At 44.9% G+C, this 23,752-nt stretch overlaps 1 protein-coding gene across 5 annotated transcripts in view; it reads right to left on the bottom strand.

Annotated features, from left to right (window-relative positions):
- The window catches only part of palld (palladin, cytoskeletal associated protein), a gene marked incomplete at its 3' end in the record, with an annotated part of 36,091 nt that overhangs the window by 2,534 nt on the left and 9,805 nt on the right, over window positions 1-23,752 (bottom strand). The window contains exons 8-18 of one of the 5 annotated variants that reach the window (XM_084547858.1): window positions 23,574-23,693; window positions 22,180-22,663; window positions 7,990-8,673; window positions 7,079-7,223; window positions 6,654-6,755; window positions 5,596-5,634; window positions 4,493-4,714; window positions 3,957-4,106; window positions 2,798-2,886; window positions 1,814-1,946; window positions 65-272 (exon numbers count right to left, since the gene is read on the bottom strand). In XM_084547858.1, coding sequence (XP_084403984.1) covers window positions 65-272; window positions 1,814-1,946; window positions 2,798-2,886; window positions 3,957-4,106; window positions 4,493-4,714; window positions 5,596-5,634; window positions 6,654-6,755; window positions 7,079-7,223; window positions 7,990-8,673; window positions 22,180-22,663; window positions 23,574-23,693 — 2,376 coding nt within the window. Of the gene's footprint in view, window positions 1-64; window positions 273-1,813; window positions 1,947-2,797; window positions 2,887-3,956; window positions 4,107-4,492; window positions 4,715-5,595; window positions 5,635-6,653; window positions 6,756-7,078; window positions 7,224-7,989; window positions 8,674-14,541; window positions 14,830-22,179; window positions 22,664-23,573; window positions 23,694-23,752 lie in introns of those variants that run through there. The other 4 variants (XM_084547859.1, XM_084547860.1, XM_084547861.1 and 1 more) reach the window with 4 other exon arrangements.

Genomic DNA, 23,752 nt, shown 5'->3' with positions numbered 1-23,752 from the left:
TAATGAGGCACACGGTGGGTATGAATCACGCCGACGCGCGTCCCCTGTCGGGGTGGATGCTTACCTGCCACGATGAGTTCCAGGTTAAAGGAGTTCTGGCCGGCTCTGTTGCTGGCGATGCAGGTGTAGATGCCTGCGTCGCGGCTCGTCACTGGCTCGATGACCAGCGAGTGCACGCCGTTCTCCCTCACCAGCATCTTATGGGCAGAGTCTGGGCGGATGGTCTGTCCGTTCAGCTGCCAGATGAGGTCAGGAGTGGGCAGGCCGCTCACCTACGAAGAAATGAAAGACACAGGAAACATTTAGCTTCACTAAAAAATCTTGTTCAGGAGGCTTTAAGATTGTGCAGCATGTGCTTGTTTCAGCTGCATACCATGAGTCTATTAACTGCATGTGTTCTGTGGTGGTGGTGTGTGTTTATTGGGAGTATGAAAGCAGCAGTGTTTGGTTTATGTGTCTGTGTTGTGTTTGTCTGGAGGAGCCCGGTTGCCTCCACGGTTTGCCATGGGAATAAGCCGCACAGAGAAAAGACGTGGCTAACCGTGCTGAGAAACCCAACACCTGCTCTGCTGCACCCATACACGTTTCCACTGCAACGTTCAAATGAACAACAGAAATCACAAAGTAAATCTAGAAGGGAAGTGCATTTTTAGAAGTTGGGACGCTTTAAGAATGGAAAGTTTGGAAAGCCACAAATGACCTGTAAACAAATATTTTCTATAAATATCTCCAACACTGAGGACTCCAAAGGAACGGAGACCCGGCTAACTTCTGACAGGCATGAAAAGACAGCCTTTTATAGAGATGTTAATTGCAGGTCTGTTTTATTTTATGGCATGTACCAGCTTTCAAAGAGTTTCTAAGTGCTCTGGGCTGCAGGGAGGCGAGGTGAAGACGGAGCGGATGAAGAAAGAAAATGAGCACAAGTGTTGGGAGTGGCGTAAGGGGGAGTAATTGCAGAAAACCTGATCCCACTTAATCCCTGAAAAATGACACCTCTGTATTCACCCCGTGAGCCATTCATAACGCGGGGAAGCGATGAAACATTTCGTCTGCAATCGTTTTTATATTCTCTAAAGAAGCTGGAATGCCCGGGAATGGAAATGTTTCTTTGGCAGCGCTGACACGGAGCCTCCCAGAAAGCAGTGCAGACAGACGCTGAATTAAAGGGCGGGTCTGAAATGGCTTTCTCTATCACTATGATTAACATATTCTCTTTGGTGCGGGCATTTTTCTCCGCAGTCATGTTATTTTAGACCATCTCACTCTCTTTGCTTTATGGCAGAAAAACACTGTAACTAATGTGTTCACCTACAGACTATACAGTAAGCACATTAAGTTAAATCAAAGCAGAAGTTTGGTCAGTTCAACCACTACTTTAAACTGTTTTCCTTTTAACCTAAACTTACTGTAAGTACATAGGGTTGAAGTAAAGATGACACGACGTGGACCTTGAAACCACAGTCACATTAAAGTTCATAGCTTGACATGCCATACTCAACCCGAAGAACAGCCTATAATTAGTCTTTCTTCTTTTAAGTCCTTAGCGCAGTCTCAAAACCAACTCACTTTGTGTTCACCAGAAACTCCAGGGACTCATAATATGAATCTTTCACCAGCTGGAGCTGCTGGACGCTAAATTTCAAACAATGTTAGGTGCAATAAAATGTCATCAGAATTCTGTAGAAGTCCTGATCAACGTATGTGTAGATTCTGTTGAGATGCAGCTGCCACGATGCATCACGCTGACCTGCCCAGCCCTCCCTTATCACCACACACACGGCGGGTCGAGCGGCCGGAGGCGTGTATTTACCTTGCAGTCCATCCGGCACAGTCGGCCCTCCTGAACGATGAGGTCGCCGGGCGCCTGCAGGAAGTGCGGGCGGAAGTGACGCTCTTGGATGTTATCGTTCTCATCGCCGCTGTCTCTGGACCTGGACCTGGGTCTGACGGAGAGGGACACCGGTGTTTTTGCAAGTTTGAATCGCTGGAAAATGGTGGAATTCAACTTTTCATTCTGCATGCGCCTCAGTTTACGGAAGCCCGTGCTTCCTGTGAGAGTTCACTTATCAGTTATGTCATCGTGTAATACAAAAGAATGACAGGAAGCCTTTCTTGTCTGTCGCAGTCGAACTTTTCAACTTGCTAATCATTAATGACCTGACCCAGCAGGTTTTAACTTGGTGATGTTTAAATCATAAACTGCACAATAACTTGAGTCAATAACTGAACAGCAGGTCAGGACCCATAAGAGTTCTCATGACACTCTCCTAAAACAACAGTGACATCACCTCGCTGCCTGCACGTCAGCCATGGAGGGAAATAAAGAACGCGGGAGACACTGATTGTTATCTCAATCTCTCTCATTCTCTTCTCATTTCAGATCTCCCTGGGCTCTTATCATATCAGGGTGTGTTTGTGCAGATAACAGCTTACAGGTGCTGCTTATGTCCCAGCGAGCTGCCATCAGTGTGTGTCTGCGATCATCTGTTCATTCTTCAATATGTGGACTTGCATGAACGCTCACTGTATATACAGGTTCATGGGAGCAATGAAAAACAGAGAAAACAGGTGTTCCCTCTCATTAACACGGAGCTTTTCTTCCCTCAACAGGCGGTTAAACAAAGAACAAAGTGTGATTCGGCTCAAGGCAAATACGTAAATAGAAGCTTCTCGGAGCGTTTCAAATTTGAATCTGTGCAGGAGGGAGAGGGAGTGCAGATGTTGCAACACGTGCCAGCCAGCAGCTCCAGGTTCCTGAATAAAACACGGAGAGATTTTGTTTGTGAAGCCTCACCTGCGCATGTGTCCAGGTGCAGAACGAGAGCTGCGGCCTCGCTGGTTCACCGCCTGGACCATCATCCTGCCGGTGCAGCTCACCCTGCCCTGTGAGAGGGGAGACAGAGAGAGAGAGAGAGAGAGAGAGACAGAGAGAGAGAGAGAGAGAGAGAGAGCTTATGAGGTGATGACACTACAGAAACAGCAATCAGGCTGAAAGAAGGAAATAAAACGTGCATGTTGGCGCTGGAAAAAGCTGTTAGAAAACCGGTACAACGTGAACTGCTGACCCTCGTAAGGTTTTTAGTTATTTCCTGTACCATTCAACGCCCTCTTCCCCTCCAGGCTGGAGAACATTATTGTAATAGGCATTATTCTCCTGCTAATGAGCGCTGACAACTTATACAGGCTGTCAAATGCTTGTGCGTGTGCATTAGGGGTTGTACCGACTACTCGACTAGTCGACTTTACAGTACTGCTGTGCCATGAGGCTTCAAAAAGGAAGTCGACTGGTCGCCGATCACGTGACAATAAGAACACGGACGGCTCCTAGAAGACAGGTAAGGAGCCCAGTGGGTCATTGCAGCAAACTAGCCGCGTTTCATCAAGTGTGTGGAAACACTTCACTTAAGACGAAGCCCATTCTGCCCTGACATGCAGGATGTGTAAGTCAGTCATGGAATACAACTAATGTACTACTGCAATGCACATTCTTCTGAAAAGGCACTGAATGAAGGAGGCTAATCAACAGTTTGATGGTGAATTTCATTGTCTATTAGAATTTTAGCTGCTGTACATGGAAAAGGCTTTGGAGATATACTGCTTTTTTATTATCCCAACTACATTATCCTATCTTACAACACGCTGTGAAGAACTATTAAACGCTGCTGACGGTGCTGAATAAGGCTAATTATATCTGCAGCGTGCAGTATTGATAAGCTCATGTGTTTATGTTCAGTTCTGTTGTATTCTATTAGGTGACACTGTTGCTACGGCTGTAGAGACTCGTATTAGAAGTGTCTGACAGTGTTTACGGCTGGCAGTATCCCCTGTTCTTCAACTAGTCGACGCTGACTTGACTTTCACCACAGCTGACTTTAAAAGTCGTTCAGCCCCTAGTGTGCGTGCATTTTTTTCTTTCAAATGTAAGCAGTGTTAACTCTCAGCAACTGGCTCACCTCAGGGTTTGCTACCAAAAGGGTGTAGTTGCCATCATCATCCAGCGAGGCTGCAGCAGTGTGCAGAGAGCAGGTTCCATCAGGGTCTCGGCTGATCCTGTAGTGCTCGCTCCTCTTTGAGATCTGCTTGCCATCTTTAAACCAGTACACCTGTGGCACAAGAAAAAACAAAAAAAAGTTTTTATTAAAATTTTTATCATACTTACATCCTTTTAATTTGCTTCTCTATGAATCTTTTGTCTTTATTTTCCCTTTTTTTTATTGTAAAGCCTGTCATCACCATGTCATTTATGTGCTCAGTGGCAGGCAGGCGGCCCACGCCAGTGTGTGTCCCTGCAAAGGGCCTCTCCTTATCACAACACATGCAATACACCCTCCATCATCGACATCACACATGAGCACTCCCCAAGCAAGGAAGCCAAGCCATCAGGAATACTTCAAAATTAAATCAGATTTGTCTAAAAACAACAAGCGGCATCTACGTTTAATCATCCAGGGTGTTGACATTATTTCAGCAACACGCAGACCCCTCCCACCTTTGGTTTGGGGTCTCCGTGGATCTTGCAGGAGAAGGTGACCGGCATGCCCTCGAAGACTTTGAAGTGTCTGAGCTTGTGGTCGAAGGATGGTGGCACCCCCTGGCCGACAGAGTCTTCGTCGTGCTGCACGTCGTCATCTGACTCCTCCACCGGAGAACGCTCCAGACGGAACTCGATCTCACTGATGAGGCGCTGCTCAAAGCTGGACACCTTGTACTCCTAAATAACAGAGAGAAACATTTAGAGAGTGAAAAGCCAGACGAGTGAGAGGGCAGTTTGTGTGATCATGTGGTGGAGGCGAGCAGACTGAAAAACGTGCAGAGAGCTGTCAGTAAAACCCAGTTTGCCCTATTCCACCCTTTTACACACTCATTAACCTGTCTTCATTGTCACCCAAAGTACCAGCTTTCTTCCATTTGCCCAGTTCTCTTCACCCAGATGAGCAATTCCTCCTCCGCCACCATCTCATCAATCTCTCACCACTGTAGCTCTGTGGAGGCAGTGGGGGAACATCTGCAGAGCAGCTCAGCCTGATGACACATCACGCAGATAATGACAGGCCTCAGGCACAGCTGCACATCCACAATTTATCCTCCTGAGCTCAGACCGACAGCTACCACACAGTCCAGATCTGCTGAGCCATTATCCTCTAACAGTACCGTTCCTTTCTAAAATCTCACAAACTGCAGTGTGTTCGCTGTAAATATATAAGGTTTGATTTCTGCTTTGCTCCCAAATGCACAGTTACATTGCAGCATGCATCGACTGACAGCAGCACAGTAAGGACAAACATTGGCAAATGCAAACGTGTTGATAGATGCTGGGGTTGTAATCAAGCCGTAAGCATGCTTCAGTATCAGAAATTCACTTACAAGAACAAGAACCGGTAAAAAGTGCAGATTTAAACACACAACACACTAAATACTAAGCTACTTTTCTTCTTAAGTGATCAGAGGCATGTGCCTGTGAATGAACTACACAAGGTAGCCAGCGGATATGGCCTGGCCTCGCTCTGGTTTTAGTGTGGCTTTGTGTGCAGAAGCTACACAGAGAGTGGATGGAAAAACCAGCAGGTGTCAAAAGGAGAAGGACTTAATAACCTTTTGAGGAAAATATTCTGTATCGGATGACTTGTCTTCCTGTTGAGAGAAAAAAGAGGTTTTGTGTGCGTGTCTGATGCGTCACACAGGGTGGGAACACAGTTTTCAGTGTTCTGGGTGTGTTTCAGGGTGTGTGCATCTTACCTGCGCGGAAAACAATTAAAAAACAAATGCCAGACACAGTTTAGAAAAGCAGTCACGGTCATGCATTCCCGGTCTTATAGAAGTGCTCAGAGACACGCAGTGCTGTAGTGGTCCAACGAGTCAATTTGCTCCTCGTGCCAAGAGTTCATCAGCACATGGGGTTGTGAGAGTGATAACTCAATTTCTTTGTCAGTGGGGACACAGCGTGTGTTCTGGTGATGTTTACCGCCACGTGAAGTCACTCAACTATGCTAGTGCGTCATTCAGAGCCAGTTAAGCCCCTGTTTCTATATCTCAGTGCAAACTTTATAAAGAGGGATTTACAAAAAAAATAAAAACTGTTAACTATTCCAGCTCAAGAGTGCTTTTAAAATAAATAAATAATGAAATTCCAAAATAAGCCTTTACCCGTGAAAGATATAATCAGCTACGTGAGGAGGTGTTGCTCTACAGCACCTCCACCAACTGTTTGATTGCTCACCGTCAGACAAACAGCCACACGAGCCTTCAAACAGTGTTACTCCCCAGCATGTTTGCAGCAACACTGGTTTCTAGCAGTTTGCATAAACAGAGCTTTTTATGGAGGGCTCTGGAGGACTTGACAGTGTTTATACCCCACTTTCATAACTGGCTCTGCAGCAGTGTTTACAGGGACCAGGGGTGTGGTGTGCTCTCACATTCAACAGTATATAGAGGAAGGCCAGTGATCATGAGATAGGGAGGACGCCAGCCAAGTGGACAACACAGAAAGGTGCCGTATGCATGCAACTAAGGGGCTTGCGTACATTTTTTAAAAAATAAATAAGCATTGCTGGTGCTGACATGTTGGTAAAACATTTACATGCGTGTATGATTTCAGGTTTGTGCCCCCCCCCCCCCACAGGTGTGTGGATCCTGATCAAGAGCCACCATACCTGTGTGAAAGGCTCCTCCTCTGTGTCCTGTGTGTTTAAGACGGTAGCAGCGTTGTCAGCACCCAGCAGCCTGCGCGCCATCTTCTCCTCATAGGTTAACCTCTGGAAGCAGGGATTAATGGGGTCAGCGCGGGTTAGTGTGTGAGTTGCACCACACAAACCTTTACACACCATCACCTAGCTACTGTTTCTAAGCCTTTGTGTTAATCAAGGATGTGATCATGTCAAGAGAAAACAAAACAAAAGCTTGTTTTAATGGACTTTAATAGGCGGTAAAACCATTTCTTTTCAAGAGTAGTTGTATGATCTGTTGGGGCGCTTGTTAATCTGTGTTAAAGATATGTTACTGAAAACGCTCACTCTCTAATCACCTGCAAACACACAGTTATGTCTATAAATGAATGAGAACACATACACACACATACCTGTTGACCATTGCTCATGCGCTCCTCTTTAAAGCGCAGCTTTCTCTCCAGATCCTGGATGACCGCATCCTTGGATCCCTGGATGTCTGAGTCAGAGGTCAAGCGAGGCGTCTTGGTGACCGAGGACTTCCTGGGGAACGCTTTGCTGAAAGAGGGACGCAACAGCATTAGTGTCATGGCTTCCTGGTGTTCTGTGACGCGCACACACGTACACATTATCTCAACTCCTCTTTCCTCCTTCGCTCACTGTCTAACTCTCACATCCACCCTTATCTGGACATGTCCAGCTATAGCATTCCACAATGTGTCTTCTTATCTCTCACAACTCCTGCAGGAATGCCAGGGCGAGAGGGGGAGTGCAGGAGTGAGTGAGGGGCTGATGACAAATTACTGGCAAAGAGCTGAAGGTGGAATGTCCTAGATGGAGGGCGAAAAAAGTGAAGTTTTCCCTCCAGGGCAGCCATCAGAGGAAAATTATCTACACAACAACAGATCAGCTAACCTGATATCAAAACCCTGAAGTCAAATGGACACTCCACCATCAAGTGATGGGTTTTGACAAGGAAACACTCAATTGCATGGTTACACGTATACACTAAGTCTCCAAGTGTTTGTTTGATTTTGACACAGCTGTCACTTTGAGGTGCGTGTGTGTATTTTCTTTCAACGTGGAAGCTTTGTCTCCTGAACACTGGGAACTCTTTATGTATTTGTGTGGGCATTTGTCTGTAAACACGCTGCTTAAAAATGTAAACATGTCATCTTTCCAGCCACAGAAATCCAGTCCCCAGTTGCCAGCAGGTTTCTCTGAAGTAGAGGTCGTCTCCCCTGCGTCACACCGTATGTACCTAGGCACACTCTGTAAATATAGAGTGTATATATGAGTAAATATGTGTGTGAGGGTCACTTACACAGTCCCGTTGCCTTTAGGAAGACCCAGGGCGTTGACTGTAGGGCTGCTGGGTGTGGAAGGTGTGGAGGGCAAGACCGAGGACAGGAAGCTGGAGGCTGGAGACGCAGGAACAGACGAGAACGGCGAGGACATATCTGAGTAGGCAGGAGACATGGAGACGGGTGGAGGGGGAGGAGGTGGGGGAGGAGGGAAGTCTTGGCCAGGGCCTGATGGAGAGGACAGGTTGCTGGAGCTGAGGAAGGGCGGAGGTGGAGGTGGGAAGGAAGGCGAGCTCGGAGACTCAACACTGCCAGCCGTGGTTAAGGGGGGCATGGCGACCCTAGGGAAGGGCTTGTGTGAGGTGGGGGGAGACAGGGGGGAGGACAGACTGGACCCAGAGGAGCCAGAGGACTGGGTGACGAAGCCCGGCCCGGTGGGGCTCTGAGCAGCGATGAACTGCTTGGGCCGGGCGTAGTTGAATGTGCTGGCCTGCATGGCTGTGCTGCTCTCCAGCTCCTGGAAGGAGGGAGGAGGGGGGAGAGGCGGAGATGGCGGAGCAGGTGGAGGTACTTCCTGAAGTAGATGCTGAGGTGGAGGTGGGACTTCCTGGTTCTGCTGCTCCTGTTGCTGCTGCTGCCAGTTGGCTGCTTCCTGCTGCTCCAACAGTATCTGGTCTTGCAGCTGCTTCAGCTGGGACGCGTTCCTGTGAGGAAGAACCATGATGATGAGTGACAATGATCAGAAACTACTGTCATCTTATCAGTCTTATTCAAACAAATATGTTTTTGTTTTTATTGGATAGAGGACGTTTGATAGCAAAGAAACAGTAAAAAATGTTACAAAGTCATCCATCTGTTTTCAGTTTGTGTATGACACAATAGCGTGGTCTCCATCCAACTGCAGTCAGAACACAACTGGCAGAAGGGATGGATGCCAAATGTTGGAATAAATTGATTATCCTCAGAGTTAAAATGCCAATCACGGTGTTGGGGCAGGCAGAGTAGTGACGTAGAAACACAGAACGTGTGAAGATGTTAATTATTAAAGACATGAAGCATTTCGAGGATGACATCAACACGGAGCTGTCACCCCGACACTTGTCAACAGGGGTTGAACTGCGTGAACTGTTTTTCCTCTGCTCTGAAGGTGATAGCTTGTCAGGCCAGAGGTTTGGGCAAAGTAGTGGTATGCGCACAACTTCTGGGAAGGAAACCACAGCAGCAGCAGCACGGACTGATAGTTTATCAGCCTGTAGCCTTTAACAAAGACTTGTTAAAAAGCCAGACTGCTGACAATACATCAAGTATGGTACATGAATCAGAAGTGCAGTGTAATAGGGAGGAGAAAAAAAAGCCCTGTTCCTGTTGTTTCACAGTTCAGCAGTTCATCCTGACAGACTGTTAACTTGTCAGAGACGGGTTCCTATCTGTAAAATATGAAAAGCGAACCACAGGGTTGAGGTGTGGCTTCTTGTATTTGAATAGCTTTATGAAATGTAATGCTGCTGTGTCATTTAGCCAAACACCGTTTCCGATGACGATGCATGGGGTTTTTCAGAGATGTGGTTGTCTCACCCCCAGCTTGGTTAATTCACTGCGTTGTTGCGTCATTGTGGAAGAGTGGGAGGCTAGAAGTTTAGTCATCTAGCGGACACAAACTTTACAACTAGTTCAAGGGTTTTTAACTTTGAATACCACAGGACAGAAGTAAACTCTAAGAAGCTCTCGTTGAGGATCAGGAGGAGGATGTGAGTCTTTGGGAAAGGTTGAAAAGTTATAAACCTCGAGAGTATACAGCGATGTGTATGTGAGACTGATGAGTTCTTCACAGGCAGTCTGCTCAGAATATACAGTACATCCCAGTGGTGCATGTTGTCAGGACTCCACTAAGTTCACGTGCCCAAATCTTTTCCAGATGTTCAATAATCAGTCGAGTGTTTCGACTATTTTTCATCTGTGACAATGCAGAGAAACCCACCTCCCCTTGGGGCTCCCCCCGAGCATACATCTGCAAACAGCACCAGTGGATATCTGACCAAAGTAACAGTTGTAGTGAAGAGTAACAAACCCTCCACACAAGCCAACATTAACATGACTGATTGGTCTGTCCTAACCAGTTATTTTGATCATATGCTCCTCTCCAGAGGAGACTTCACGAGCCCACATAAATAGTCGTTAATTCAAAAGCATGCACTGCGATCATTACGGTTTGTGCTCTCCTTGCGGGACTAAATGACCGCGAGAGAACACAATCAGTTCAACGTGTCCCCCTCTTTGTATACATTTTCCTTTACATTCCTCAAAGGTCTCCTGTTCAGGCCTCCACCAAAAGAGTGCTTTTACAGGAATAGTTTGGCAGCTCACGAGGCTCGCAGTGCTCTGCAGCGGTTTGATTCCTTTTTTGGCTGTGTTCTCAGAGCGTCAGGCAGAAGCACCCTGCCCGTCTGCTCCAGCGGAGAGGAAACACACTTCATTTCCTCGCGGCCTCATCCCTCTCTCCTCGACAAACGGCTTTACTGGCTCAGCAGGAAAGACCTCAAAGACCTTTTCAGAGTTTACCTATGTATTTTACACCCTCTCATATAGATTATTATATTTCTGGAGTTGGAAAAGTTTTTTCTCTTCCCCCTTATTTCTCTGAGTATGTGCAGCAGCTCTAAATACATCACTTGCCTAAAAAGGTGCTCTTTACTCCCTATATATAGTGACAACATCTCCACAAACACCTTCGTTCATTATAGAGCCAAACTGTATCCTAACATCCTCCTGAGTCCTGGCCTCATAACTAGACACTTTTGTCTACTATCTAGTGGTAGCAATCCCTTTGTCCACATATGAGGACATGTATTTTTTTTCAATACCTAATTCCTGTTTAAAGATGATGCTTCGTGTGTATACTTCTTAACTCCTACTAATCCCAAATACCTTGAAGAAATTAAGAATGAATACCAAACAAAAGCTCGGGTCTCAGGAGGATATATGTCCATTTGTGTGTCATGAAAACCATGAAGCAGAAAGTCCAAACAAGCTGCTCATAATAACACACTCAAGTACATTAAAGTGCACTAACATGTCATTTGACTTCCATCTATAAACCATTTAGCATAACAGGAATCAGAATTTTGCCAGAGTAGACCTAGAGCTCCATATTTAAAAGTGCATGAAAAGGTCAGCTTATGTTATTTGCAGATGCAAGAGTAGTTTTATGGCCCGCTGAAGGATTTCCATCATGCAAAGGACCAGGGGTCATCCAGACTCTGTGACCCTGCAGCGGAGCAGACTCCAGCCCTCACTGTCCAGACCGCTTTCACCACAAAGTGCACACACTGAATACGTCCCGCTTTTTTATCCCATGTGCAATCTAGAACATCGCGATCCCCGCTAAAACCTGATCTGCACCTGGTGTAAATGATTATAAGCTATCTACAAGTGGCCCGAGAAGCAGATCAGTCTTCCATCACTCTCTCTTATTCTGTCTTTGCGGTGGAGCGGGACTGAATTAGGAGGGAAGTGTTCCTCTGTCGTCATGCCAACGGCCCTGTGTTTTGCTGTTCTGGCCTGAGCCAACTGGCCGACAAAGCGCCGATCTTTGCTGAGAGAAAACGCTCCGGCTCCTCTGTCTGTCATTCCAACTGTAACACAGCATTACTCTTGTGTCTCTCTCTCATTGCCTCAATTTCTGGTGGTATAAATAGGCAAAGATGTTAAGTCTTCCCGTTTTCATCTTAAAAAATACTTTGCTTGGGCTGGATCTTGTCTCTAAATTATGTTTAAGAGAAGAAAGGAGAGATTGGTAGAAAAGTCTGCAGGAACTTTGCCTCTCCAGTTTCTAAAAGTTCAATAAACAGACCCCAGAACAGCTTGACAGGAACTTAATTGAAGGAGTGTTTTACAGCCTTGTGATGCTGTGATCAGTCTGCTAAGCTCTGATATGTGCCAGACGCAGCGGGTCTTTACCAGCAGCATGTTGCTTTAATAAATGAAACCTCAACATTTTAAATAGTGGTGTTTACTCTGTGCCGCTTGTTTTTGCTTCCTGGGCAATAACGACTTGGGTGCGTGAGAAACTCATCCACTGTTCCACCGCCTATCGAAAACAAGCTGGAAGCCATCCGCAGGTTTATCTGCAGCCCGTCTCGTTAGCTCTGCAGCTGGCTGTAAAAGACGGAGCCGCTTTATTAGACTCGGCCAGCTGATGACAGGAAGCACGCGAGCAGGAGAACAGGAAGTTGTTGAGTGTACATTGTCAGTAATGAGGGTTTCCTTCTGTAAACAACAACATGAGGACAACTAAGGCCGTGCTTGTTCCCGAAAAAGTCAGTAGGTGTTTATAAACAGAAAAAAAATGAGATTAGAGACATTAAACATTTCCTGGGTTATGCAACAAGATGAACGAGCAAAGGCCTGGGCGGGTGAGCTGCTTTCAGGCTACAGATCCAACGTGTGTTTGCCTTACACCTCTTAATATTTGTTTCGCCAAACACCTGTGGCAGTTAAAACACGACCTTGCCATTCGTAAATGATTTATATCGAAGTAGTGAAACGGAGCTCCGGTATCACACCTACAACACAAACACACAGTGTGAGGTCATACCAAACAGCTTGACCCACACCCAGACTTGGATCAAAGAAGTTCACTCCAATAGGAATGCGAGATGAAATCAGCAAAGCGTGCGCACAATAAACGGGGGTGTATGTTGTTCATCTGCGACAATGCACACCTGGTTCACGGCCACCTCATTTGAATTCATTCACCAGCGTTGCATCATCACGACAGCCTGTCAACATGAGCCCGCCTGAAGCCCTGGAGCAGGAACACATCACCAGCCCGTCATGGGGACTGAGACGATGTCTGAGTGACTGTCAGCCTGACAGCAAGACTGTCTGTCTTCTCAAGTCACGATTCCCTTCGCTTCTCTTCTTGTGTCATCTCAATGTGTCATGTTGGAGATTTCTAAACATTTCCTGAAATTTGATGGGAGGAAAACAGGAAAACTCCCATGTACTCATCTATTGTGAAACTACTGTACGTTGCGTAGAAACACCACGCAAAGTCATTCAAACTGTGTGTTGGAGTTCCAGAGAAAGAAACGGACACATCCCTCTTTCCTGATAACCCTCTATTCATATCTGCCTCATCTACTTTCACAAGAAAAAGTAGAACAGTAAAAGAACCACTCATCCTCCAGGAACATTTAAGTCGATCTCACAAAACAGTCTGTCTGTCAGGAAGCAGGCCTTCACTGTTCACTAATGTCCATCATTCACTTCTCCCATGTCAGCTGATATATTCTCCCTCGGCCTTTGTTCTCCCGATGTCCTTAACTTATTTTCAACCCCACTTCTCCCCGGGTACCTCCGCCCCCCCCCAATCCTCCTCCCCTCATTCCCCTCGTTCTCTCCGGCTCTAATTGCACACACACCACATAAAACAGAACCAGACTGTTTTCCTTTCCCCCCTCTCTTTAAAGCGTAGCACAGAGCGTTTTTCTTATTCCAGCCACACTAACAGCTCATAGCTGCTCCGATCACCCACTTTCTGCCTTGCCCTACTTTCTTTCTTTCTTTCTTTCTTCTACACTATTACACACACACTCTCTCTCTCTATCTGGGCTCATATTTCATACCCAAGTGTAAGAGGTGAAGAGGGCTCTCCACAATCAGTGAGCCCTGCTTTTTTCTCTATACACCTCCATCCATGCCTCCCTCTTCTCCCCACTCCTGCGCCTTTCCACTAAGTGTGATGGGGAGTGTTTTTTTTTTCTTTCTCTATAGCAGGAATGCTGCAGACATTCTTCTCTGGATTGGAGTGGGAAAGACATCGCCATCAAATGGGATTAGCAGCAAGAGTGGAGGGAGAAGAGGAGGAGGAGGAAGAGGAGGAGGAAGAGCCAGAGAGAGAAATAGAGACAGAAAGTGAAAAAATGAGTCAGTGAAAGAGTAGCAGCAGAGTAAGACCCAAGCTTTCTCACCTAACAGACCCTATTGTGTTAACTAATCCATGTGACTCCACTGAGGAGCTCTGCAAACAAACGGACCTCTCCACATAAACACAGTCAGACGCAACACCGGAAAGAAAACTAACAAACTCGTTTTAAAAGTCTTTCACAGTGATGCCGCTCTTCTTCTCCTCCATTTCTCTCTACAGTCTGAACTCGCTACCTTTCTAGAGCCCCAGGCAAATGAATGGGTATCACACTCAGCGTCTGTATGCTCCCAGCAAACCACACACCCACTCTGATATGAGCACTCATATTATTTAAACATTAACATGCTGAGCTGGTCAATCAAGAGAACATAAAAAAATAAATGTCTTTATTCTACCTCAGTCTCCGTCTTCATTCCCCTCTCTCTTCTTCTACTCTCCAATTTAAATGTAATGACAAGTTAATTAGCTACACAGACGTTTCAGTTAAACTATAAATAAAGAAGTCAAGGAGCTCTATGAGAGCTCAAAGTTTGAAAGTTAAAGAGTGGCATCCTTCAGGTTACCTTGTATCTGTTTCCATGTCATTCTCTCACTCCTGCTCAACTTAAATGAGTTTACACATGAGAGTCAAAAAGAGTTTTACCTTAAGTGTTACGGTCTCCGGTGTAGATATCCCCCCTAAGGAGAGTGAACAGCGTCTCAGTGCTGCACTGCCAGGTATGAGGAGAATATATAGCAGCGAGCAGCCAGACAGTGTCAGACGCAGTCGTTCTCCCTCTCCCTCTCTCTCTGCATGACTCAGTCTGTCTGTGAGCTCCTCCTCTTCACAATAAAATCCTGCAGGCTGCCCAGCACTAACTTCTTCCACAATAAGAGCAGAGGCATATGTGTACTGTGGAGCTTTCCTTTCAGACTTAAAAATCAAAAAGGGTCAAATAACATTAGAGAGGGGACACCCATATCTTATTACCTTTACTATTTACTTTCCGCTGTTTCCTTTAGTGCTCAAATTTAAATTGTTTTTTGACTGACTAAGGATCTGAGAGAAAGTATGTGCACAGTGAAGAGTCTAAGCAGTCTAAGACAGATTTGAGAAATTAATCTTCTGAACAAATCTCTCAGTTTCAGGTGACAAATTAGATTCATCCATTGTAAGGCACCATTTGAAACCAGGTTACGTAGAAACATTATCTACCATTCATATGTTAACGGAATGCAAGAAGAAACTATTATCTACATGCCAAGCGTATGGAACGTGATAGTTTTATGTGACGTGTACAGTTTTGAACCTTTGGAGTGGTTTAAGTAATGGACAAACTCCCATGTGTCAGTGTGCGTGAAAACAGTCCTATCACAAGCACAGAGATCTGGTTTCATTCACTGAAATATGTTCACAAGTGTTCCGTTTCTCAATAACAGACTTTTTCTCCTTCATTCTTGTGGGATGAAACTTATCTCTTGTAGGAATTTATCATTTCTATTTTTGTGTTTAAGACGTCTATTTTTAGAGCGTGTGTTCCCGGCTAGTTGGTGAGTCACAGCGTGATGGTGGACGGTAGGAGGGATCCGGCCCAGTGGGGTGTTTTGGGTGTATTTTGCAAGTGTGTGCGATTATTGGGGAAAGATCAGACAGCTTTAGGGGAGGGTCTTCCTCTGACTGACGGTGATACTCATGCTCCCTACGGGCTGATTCACTGACACTCCGAGGAGGCAGAGTGGATCCGCGACGTATCTTGGTGACAGCCGTGTCATGAGAGTAGAGCTTGTACACATCATTACACCCTCTAATTAAGATCCACAAGTGGAAGTTGTGCGGTAGCCTAACTGAGAGTGTGTCTAAAGGGAGATGCTATCTATGCCACACATGCAGCCACACTCACCACATGATCCAGGATCTAATCACAGGTTGATTGACCTCATCCGGAAACAATGTCTTTCTCTGAGTGTGTATAAGTAGGGTAATGTGTATTTATCCGTGTGTTTCTCAGTGTTTAGCATACCAAGCTTTTCTTTCCTGGGAAACACAGTCCGCTGTCTATGAGAGGATAACTGAAGCCGGTTAGTTTCCATGCTGTCAACTCCCAAGCATACACCCTGGTCTTTAGCTCCCCTCATCCCCCTGTGTGTCTTTTCATCGCTCCCTCTCCCTCTGCTCACCCCTCAAACTTCCAGCTCCCTCTCAGTGTTATGAAGGTCAGCTCCCACAACTCTCTTCCTTATTTGGAAAGTTTCTCCATTCCATGCCAGTCATTTTAGCTCGACTGACCAATCCAGTGGTTTGTTGGTCTGTTGTGTTAGCCAATCCTGTGTCTCCCATGTCCTTTTAAGGACTGCCCATCTCTGACTCTGGAGGCCGATGTGAAAATTATCTGCTTTCCTGCTCTCTCGTGTCTCCGGTGACTTCATTTCACTTTTTATTCAGTTGCGCAAACCTAACTAACTTTCTTTTTCTACTTTTCTCTGTTTGCCTGTAATCAAACCCCCCTGTGGCCTGTACTCACCAAGGCAAAAGTGCCCATTAGAGAACTGATACATTCAGTGCTGCAGTTTCATTTTAAACGTCAGATGTTTGATGATGATGAACCACAAGCAAAGCTTTTCAGTGTGTACCCAGCGCCATATGTGATACTTTAACATGCATGTTTCCCGCTTACCATAAAACCACAAGCAACACCTCGACAAGAAAGTGATTGTTAATACTTCATTAGAGAGTTCATGACTTGCACCTCGTAAACACAAACACACTGCTGAGAGGAAGCTCTGAGTCACACGCAAGATATGCGACAAATCCTGGCAGCCAGAGCTCCTTGCTCAGCAGCGCAACACAGAAAGAACATACAGCAAATTCTGCTTTAAGACGAAATAATGTCCAAAAAACCTCTACTAGTAGTCTGAAAAATACAGAGAACAACCGGTCACCTGCTGCAGCGTCACTGCAAAGTAGAGGTTTAGCATTTGTGTGTATGTGTGGGAAAGCAGGAGACTAATGAGGTCTGTTGAAGGGCCGTTTGTTGCCTTTAGTTTGTATGCTGTTCCCCTGACAACAACCTCACTGGGGTTACAGAGGCTTGGAGTTACTGCAGAAATCATTTAATCTCAGCGGTCTGACAATTATGTCAGCCGACATGGATTGCAAGGTATACGGTCAAGCTTCATGCAGCGCAGGCCACATTAAAGTATTCAAGCATGTAGATCCTGGAAACATCCTGGAAAAGTTGTAACACACACATGGCGCCTGGAGATTGTGCACCCAGTCTTTGTGTATGCCAATCATTATTCCACTGAATTCTGTTGTCCAAACAAATTCTTATTAATATCCTAATATGGATTAAAGCTAAAAAAAGCAATGTCATTATTGATCTATAACTTCTGCTTACCAGTCTTTCTTCCAGCTCACTGTTGGCTGTGTAATTCCCTCCATTGACTCAGGCCGATATTTATGTAGATGGACCTCTACTTTCCAAGGCCAGGCTACTTCTGCTTGCACTCAAACATCAGTTCAAAAACATTTATAATCAAGTACAGGCACAGCTGTACATTACAGTAGGCCTGCTTAATTCACACGCACAACTTCTGTCTGCTTTTTTGCTTTTAACTCTCTGGTTTTATGCTAGCCACCCACATGCTGTAAATCACCTGATCAGTCAGTCATAATTACAGCATCTCTTCAACAAACCGTCAGTATGTATATATATAAAAAAACATAATCATTCTAAACCTTCTGCAAAAACACCAAGATCAGAAAAGTCTAAATTGAGGTCCTGCTGAATGGCAGAGCGTGCCTGTTTTTCATCATGCTGAGTTAAAAAAAAATACTGTAGAGCCTCATAAAAGAAAAAAATATCCACAGACACGTTGCTAGTGAGAGTTTAGCTCACGCGTTAAAAGCACTATGTGGGGTGAAATCCGTGCAAGAGAACAATTTCAACTGTCAAAGTTGATTCCTGGTCTTATGAAAGAGAGATTAAGCTGTGGAATGGCTTGAGGATAATTGTTGCCTCTGTTACTTGTGCTTGGTGTTACGCCCACCCAGACATCATACCAACCTATAATATAATACTTTGCCCTTATTATCACAGTCAACGTGGAGGAGGTCACACCTTCATCTTTTCAGTTTTGGGTGTCGTCTCCTTTGAGTTTGGTTTTTCATAATGTGTGAACTGATGTCTCCTTTACCGTACCTCAGTGTTGCCGGATCATATATGGACCTTCACACACAATAAACTGGACAATCTGGCAACCGCGAGCATGTTTTCCCTCTTATAATAGCAGGAATGTGTCATCCACCAAGATATGCTAAATATTCTTGTGGAATGTCACATTAGGCAAACACAAACCTTTATCAGTCTAGACAAACTGACACTGGACACCAGCCGCACTGACACGTTATCCGTCAACACAGAAACATGTGCACATGAGTGTGAAGACACCCAGATTTACAAGCTCCAGGTGTTATCAGTCTATCATGATAGGACTTTACAGTCACATGTGTACAGTTAAATCTTGGAGAGACCTGAGCACTGGGGAAGCTGTATAGTTGAATCAGGAGAGACCATAACTCTGTCCAACATGGTCAAGGTTTTAGGTTGAGATACAACAGATGAATTATGTCTTGTCTCCGTGTCTCTTTGCCATACAGTCTCTCAAGATCTTTATTTAGACCCTTCTACAGGAACCTTTATTTTCCAGACCAGCTCACACGCTCAAATAGGCTTCCAATGCCAAGATAATTTCTAGTTGCCTTACATAACCCGTCTGTTTTTTTTTTTTGTATGCTTAATCTTTGAAGCAGTTTGTGAGAGGGCAACCAAAACACTAGCTCAACATAGTTGCCGCTAGTTAATTTTATCGTGCTTACAGTAGTCTGAAAATAATCCATCCATCAAACTCACCGACTACATCACAGAAACCAAATATTATTTGTGTCTATGTGTAGAAACACTTCCAGGTGAACATACAATGAGATAGTGCTTCCAGCCTGATATCTAGAACTTCGCTACCTTGTGAAAAAGACTAAAAGACTTTGCTTTTCCCTCAGAACCCGAACGCTGGGTCAAATCCAACCAACCAATCTGAGCCTCTCCCCTGAGAATTTCCTTTGATTCTTACACTGATGTCTGGCATCACTGCCAGGCTTCAAACCCAAATACCTACCAACCCGCTCTCTCTTCCTTCAGCACAGGAAAGCAGGAGGTCTGTTTTCACAGCTCAGGTCTCCTGCAGTCCTGCCTGCCTGCCAAGTCACACAACGACTTCCTCCATCTCATCAGCTCAGTATTAGTGAAGCGAAAATCATCCCTTACAAGGCTTCGGGCATGTCATTCCAATGATTTAGAACAATTTATTCTAGATCTGTGAACACGAACACAACTCTACAATCATTACAAACACTAGCGTTAAGAGCGTAATTTAATTTGATGCAGCTGTGACTTTATAAATAACGATGAGTGCTGTAAAACACTGTGCAATCTTGTTTAGGGGACTAACTGCACACGAGTTAGCTTAAATGTACAGAACTGTAGACTAGAAATAAAGTCTATGAATGCATCCCTGAATCAAAGGGAGCTGCTCGCTCCAATAACAAAACCCCATCCATACAATGACCCCCCACTGGCTTTATGTAAATGCAGTAAAACAAAAGCTATTTCTTGATATTGCCTTATTTTACACATACAACACTTTAGGGTCATAGTTTCCACTCTGTTTGCAGCAACTTAACAAAGTGGTTTGTTAGAAAGTCTTGGTGGTTATTAAAAGGAACCCACGTAACATGAAAAAAAAGAGAGAAGTAATTAAAGTAATTAAAGTAACAAAGTGGGATTACTTTTCAAAGCCCTCTGTTGTTTCACAGCAGCGTGTGGCTCACAGGGACGAAACAACATATCAGCCTCAACGGGATGTGCCACACGACAAACAGGATGTGATGAACTGAATGATAAGCTCAGGGCCTGTAGGTTGACAGCGGTCAGCCTCTGTTCACATCGGCTACTTGAGGAAGCAGAGTTCAGTCTGGCAGAAACATGACCTTTGGTTAATGGCAGGGCTGCTGTTTTTACTGTGTAATTACAGAATTTAAAGGGGAGAGTGTGTGTGTGGGGGGGGGGGGCTCACGCTTTCTAACTGCCTCACAGTTGGAAGCTGATTGTTTCTAGTGGCGTATTCATACTGTTATTGTGGAAAACTCTGAGAGAAGCAGCTTTACTGTCATCCTGCTATTCAGAAAAACCCCAAACCTAAGCAAGAAAAGAAACGCAGTGTTCCTAAAACATCAAGTTACTGTATGAGTATTGTATAAATCTGATCTAGAATCGAGTCGGTACTTTTCATGTTTGTCATAACTCATAATAAGATTACTCCAATATGTGTTTGAGAAACACTTGATGCTATTAAATGCATTTGTGAATGCCAAAAGGAGATAGCATAATAACATATTGTCCTGTTCTCGAGCAAATTGATTTGAACTGACACAAAGCTCTTCTGTTCCATCCAAAGTATGCAACATTTCAGCCAACACATAATTACAAATCTGACATGTCATGTGGTTTAACATAATTTGTACTGTCCTGCATTTAATTCCACGGTATCTTAAAGCACTAAAAGTTACAGAACATGTGGCACAGCTCACATTAATTCCAGAACGTCACCCTCACAGCTAAATATTTACCTGTAATTTTCTGCCTCCTCCTCTACACTCTCAGCTCTGGAAGCACAGAATTAACAAGTCATGACATTTTATCAACAGATATGCAACAGCACCCACGAGTAGGCAACAAATCCAGGACACATGCTGGGAAATCCAACTGTGCAAAGCAAGAGCCGAGCTTCACTGCCCTGTAATCAAACTACATGCAGCCGGATATAAGCAACCAAGCAACATCTGCGGATTATACTGATTGGATTGTTTAAATACTGTGATGGTCAAACCCCTAACAAACCCAACTGAGAGTCAGAAGAGCGAAAACAAGACTCCATGTCTACTTGTAATGCTGGAAGTACAGTGAGTCTGTATGTTTGACGCAGTGGAGCTAAATGCTACATTCAGCAATGCTATCATGTTGATGTTTAGGAGGTATAATGTTTACCATTTTAATTTTAGTTGTGTGTGCACACGTGAAAGTGAAGTTTTGTATGCACAAACTAAAGTACTAGAAAAACTGAAGGCCAGAGGGCAAAAGTTCCTATAACACATCCTCTGGTGACCATGAATACCTCCACCAAGTTGTACTACGGAGGGGCTCACTGTTGTTATTGCAGTTTATATTGAAGGAGTACATGAATAGATAGCTATAGCACCTTCAGTGGCACTCTAACTAATACTTTTTAAAAAATCTTACCCTAAACCACAAATTTCCTAAGCCCTCATCTTGGTCTTGGTCCATCCTCAGGTAATTATGAATATTTGCACAAATTTAATCATCATTTATCTGGGCCAAAGTGATGGAGAAGAATATAGAAAACTGACAAATGGACCAATATTGCCATCTTTGAAACCATGTAAATAATAAGATAAACAATAGGAAGATAATAAACAGGGACAAAACTAACAATTGCAGTGAAAGAACACACTGCCAACATGAGAGCATGCATCACTGAGGCATCCTGGGCCCTTTGGGATTAAGATGGTAACCATATAATCGCAATTTGAGGTTCACAATTTGAGTCAGACTGTGGAGTTTTGTTACATGCCGTCCTCTCACTTTCTCATACAGACTCCCCCCCTTTCTCCTTATTTCTTTTCAGTTTGCTTCTATATTCTTTCCAAAAAATGAAAACAATGAAATGCATCTGAAAGTGAGATAAAACACATGCACACGTGGCCTATTTACAACTCAAAACACCGAGGGCTATTGAAGATAAAGCCATTCAACGCTCAGCTCTTACCTAATAGCAGTGACGTCCTACCTGATCCCCATAGAGCTTGTCAGAAAGGTGATCAGGAAAAAACACAATGGCTCTGCCCTGGGCTGGGCATGCAGTCCGAGGTCAGACAGAAACAATAGGAGCCATCCAGCAAATGCCACGCAGATCTGTTTACAGCCACAGACAGACAGCAGCTGGCACACACGATGCCACACTGACACCAATATAAAGGACGGGGAATGCTTTTGTTCAAAAACGGCTGGGGATTCCCCTTTTAACCATTTGATAAAGCTGAGACACAGCACTATCATTTCCACCCTAGCTCAGACCGTCCTCCCCGTCTGTCTCCATCCCACAAGCCCTCCCTAGTGACTAGCCTGCCTCCGGGGTACAGACATACAGGGGCATGATAGGTACTCACAGCTTTGGTTTAGGCTTGGTGGGCAGAGGAGGTCCGTCCTTCCCGGGGGATGGAGACAACTTGCCTGGGGCTGGAAGTGAGTCTTGTACCATGTGGGCTGAATTTGGGGCAGTAACTGGGACATCTTTTGTCGGGTCAGGCTGTGGCAGAGGGGGAGGTGGAGGTGGGGGTGGAAGTGTGGTCTCTTTAGGCAGGCTAGGAGGTGATGGTGGATTTGGGAATTGCCCATTTTGCATAGACTCTTTCCCTTTGTCGCTGTCCTCCACCTCTGAGCTCATCTGTACTGGAGGCAGAGCTGACACACAGGGCCAGATCTCCAGCTCCTTGATATGGAAACCTTCTGTGCCGGGCTGAGGCGGCATCTTGGGTGGCAGCTCTAGGAGGCTGATCTCGGTGGGAGGGGGAGGAGGAGGAGGGAAAGCCGCTGCATCCTCAAACCCAGAGCTATCACCAGACATGCCATTACTGGATGAGTCCTCGGCTGCTGGCAAACAAACAAGAGGAAAGTGGAAAATTCTGGATGTTAGTGTTTAGTTTTTCTTCTGGCCACCACATACCTCAGTGCATCAAGATTACACGCACACACACACACAAAATTGTATCACGGCTGATCTGAAGCAGCAGCTGGGTCCAGTCAGGCTCATGCAGTTCCTGTTTATTCAGCTTTTCTGTTAAATTGTGCCGTGAGTCCTTTATTATACATACAGTCGGGTCTGTGAGAAAACAAATATTTGTGACCTCCTGCATCCACACCTCTCACCTTTCTCCAATACAGACTACAAAATAATACACAGAACAAAAGATGGTCATCTTGTTAAGACTAAACCATAACAACTTGTATGAATCAGTCCAAACTGCGGGACCTCCAGGGAACGTCTGGACTATCAGTTGTTTGTCTGATGAACAAGATGTGATTTATCTGTTTGGTTACTTTGTCCAGATACAGATGCTTATGGGTTAGTGTTACAGCGAAATCTACCTGTCAACAAGATCTACTGGAACAACTGTAGGTGGTATACCAGCAACCAGTGACACTTGAAATTATGCAAAATGAAATTATTTCATCAGCCATTAAGGACTAAAAATGAGAATCTAGGCCATCACTGGTGGATTTTCTTCAGAAATGTTTCACATCATCATCTCTTAAAAATGCCTGACAAGTATTAATTCAATCCAAGAACCTGAAACTGAAGTTAAAGTCCAGTTTTCTTTTTGCCAGGACCCACACATATGAAATTACTTACTGAGACTTTGACTGATAATACTGAAATCCCATCTTAAGGTATTTCATGAGCCTTCGACATATAGTTCCCTGTTAACTCCCAGAAGCTGTTTTGAATCAGTTGACTCTTTCTGGCTGTGTCAGGCTGTGACTGATAGATTCCTGGACCTACCTGGAGTGACAGTCAGTTGTGCTGTGCTGTTAACAGAGCCATAGGGGTTGGAAGCGGTGCAGCAAAACAGACCTCCGTCCTCTGGAAAGGCCTCCGCAATCACCAGGGTGCAGATCTCCTCTAAAAAAAAAAAAAAACACCTCCATCAGTAAACCTTTGATAACCAAACACTTTACAAT

Source organism: Chelon labrosus, assembly GCF_963514085.1.
Source record: "Chelon labrosus genome assembly, chromosome: 7".
NCBI classification, from domain to species: Eukaryota; Metazoa; Chordata; class Actinopteri; order Mugiliformes; family Mugilidae; genus Chelon; species Chelon labrosus.
The sequence above is the reverse complement of the archived record's forward strand: the minus strand, read 5'-3'. Positions and strand labels throughout refer to the sequence as shown.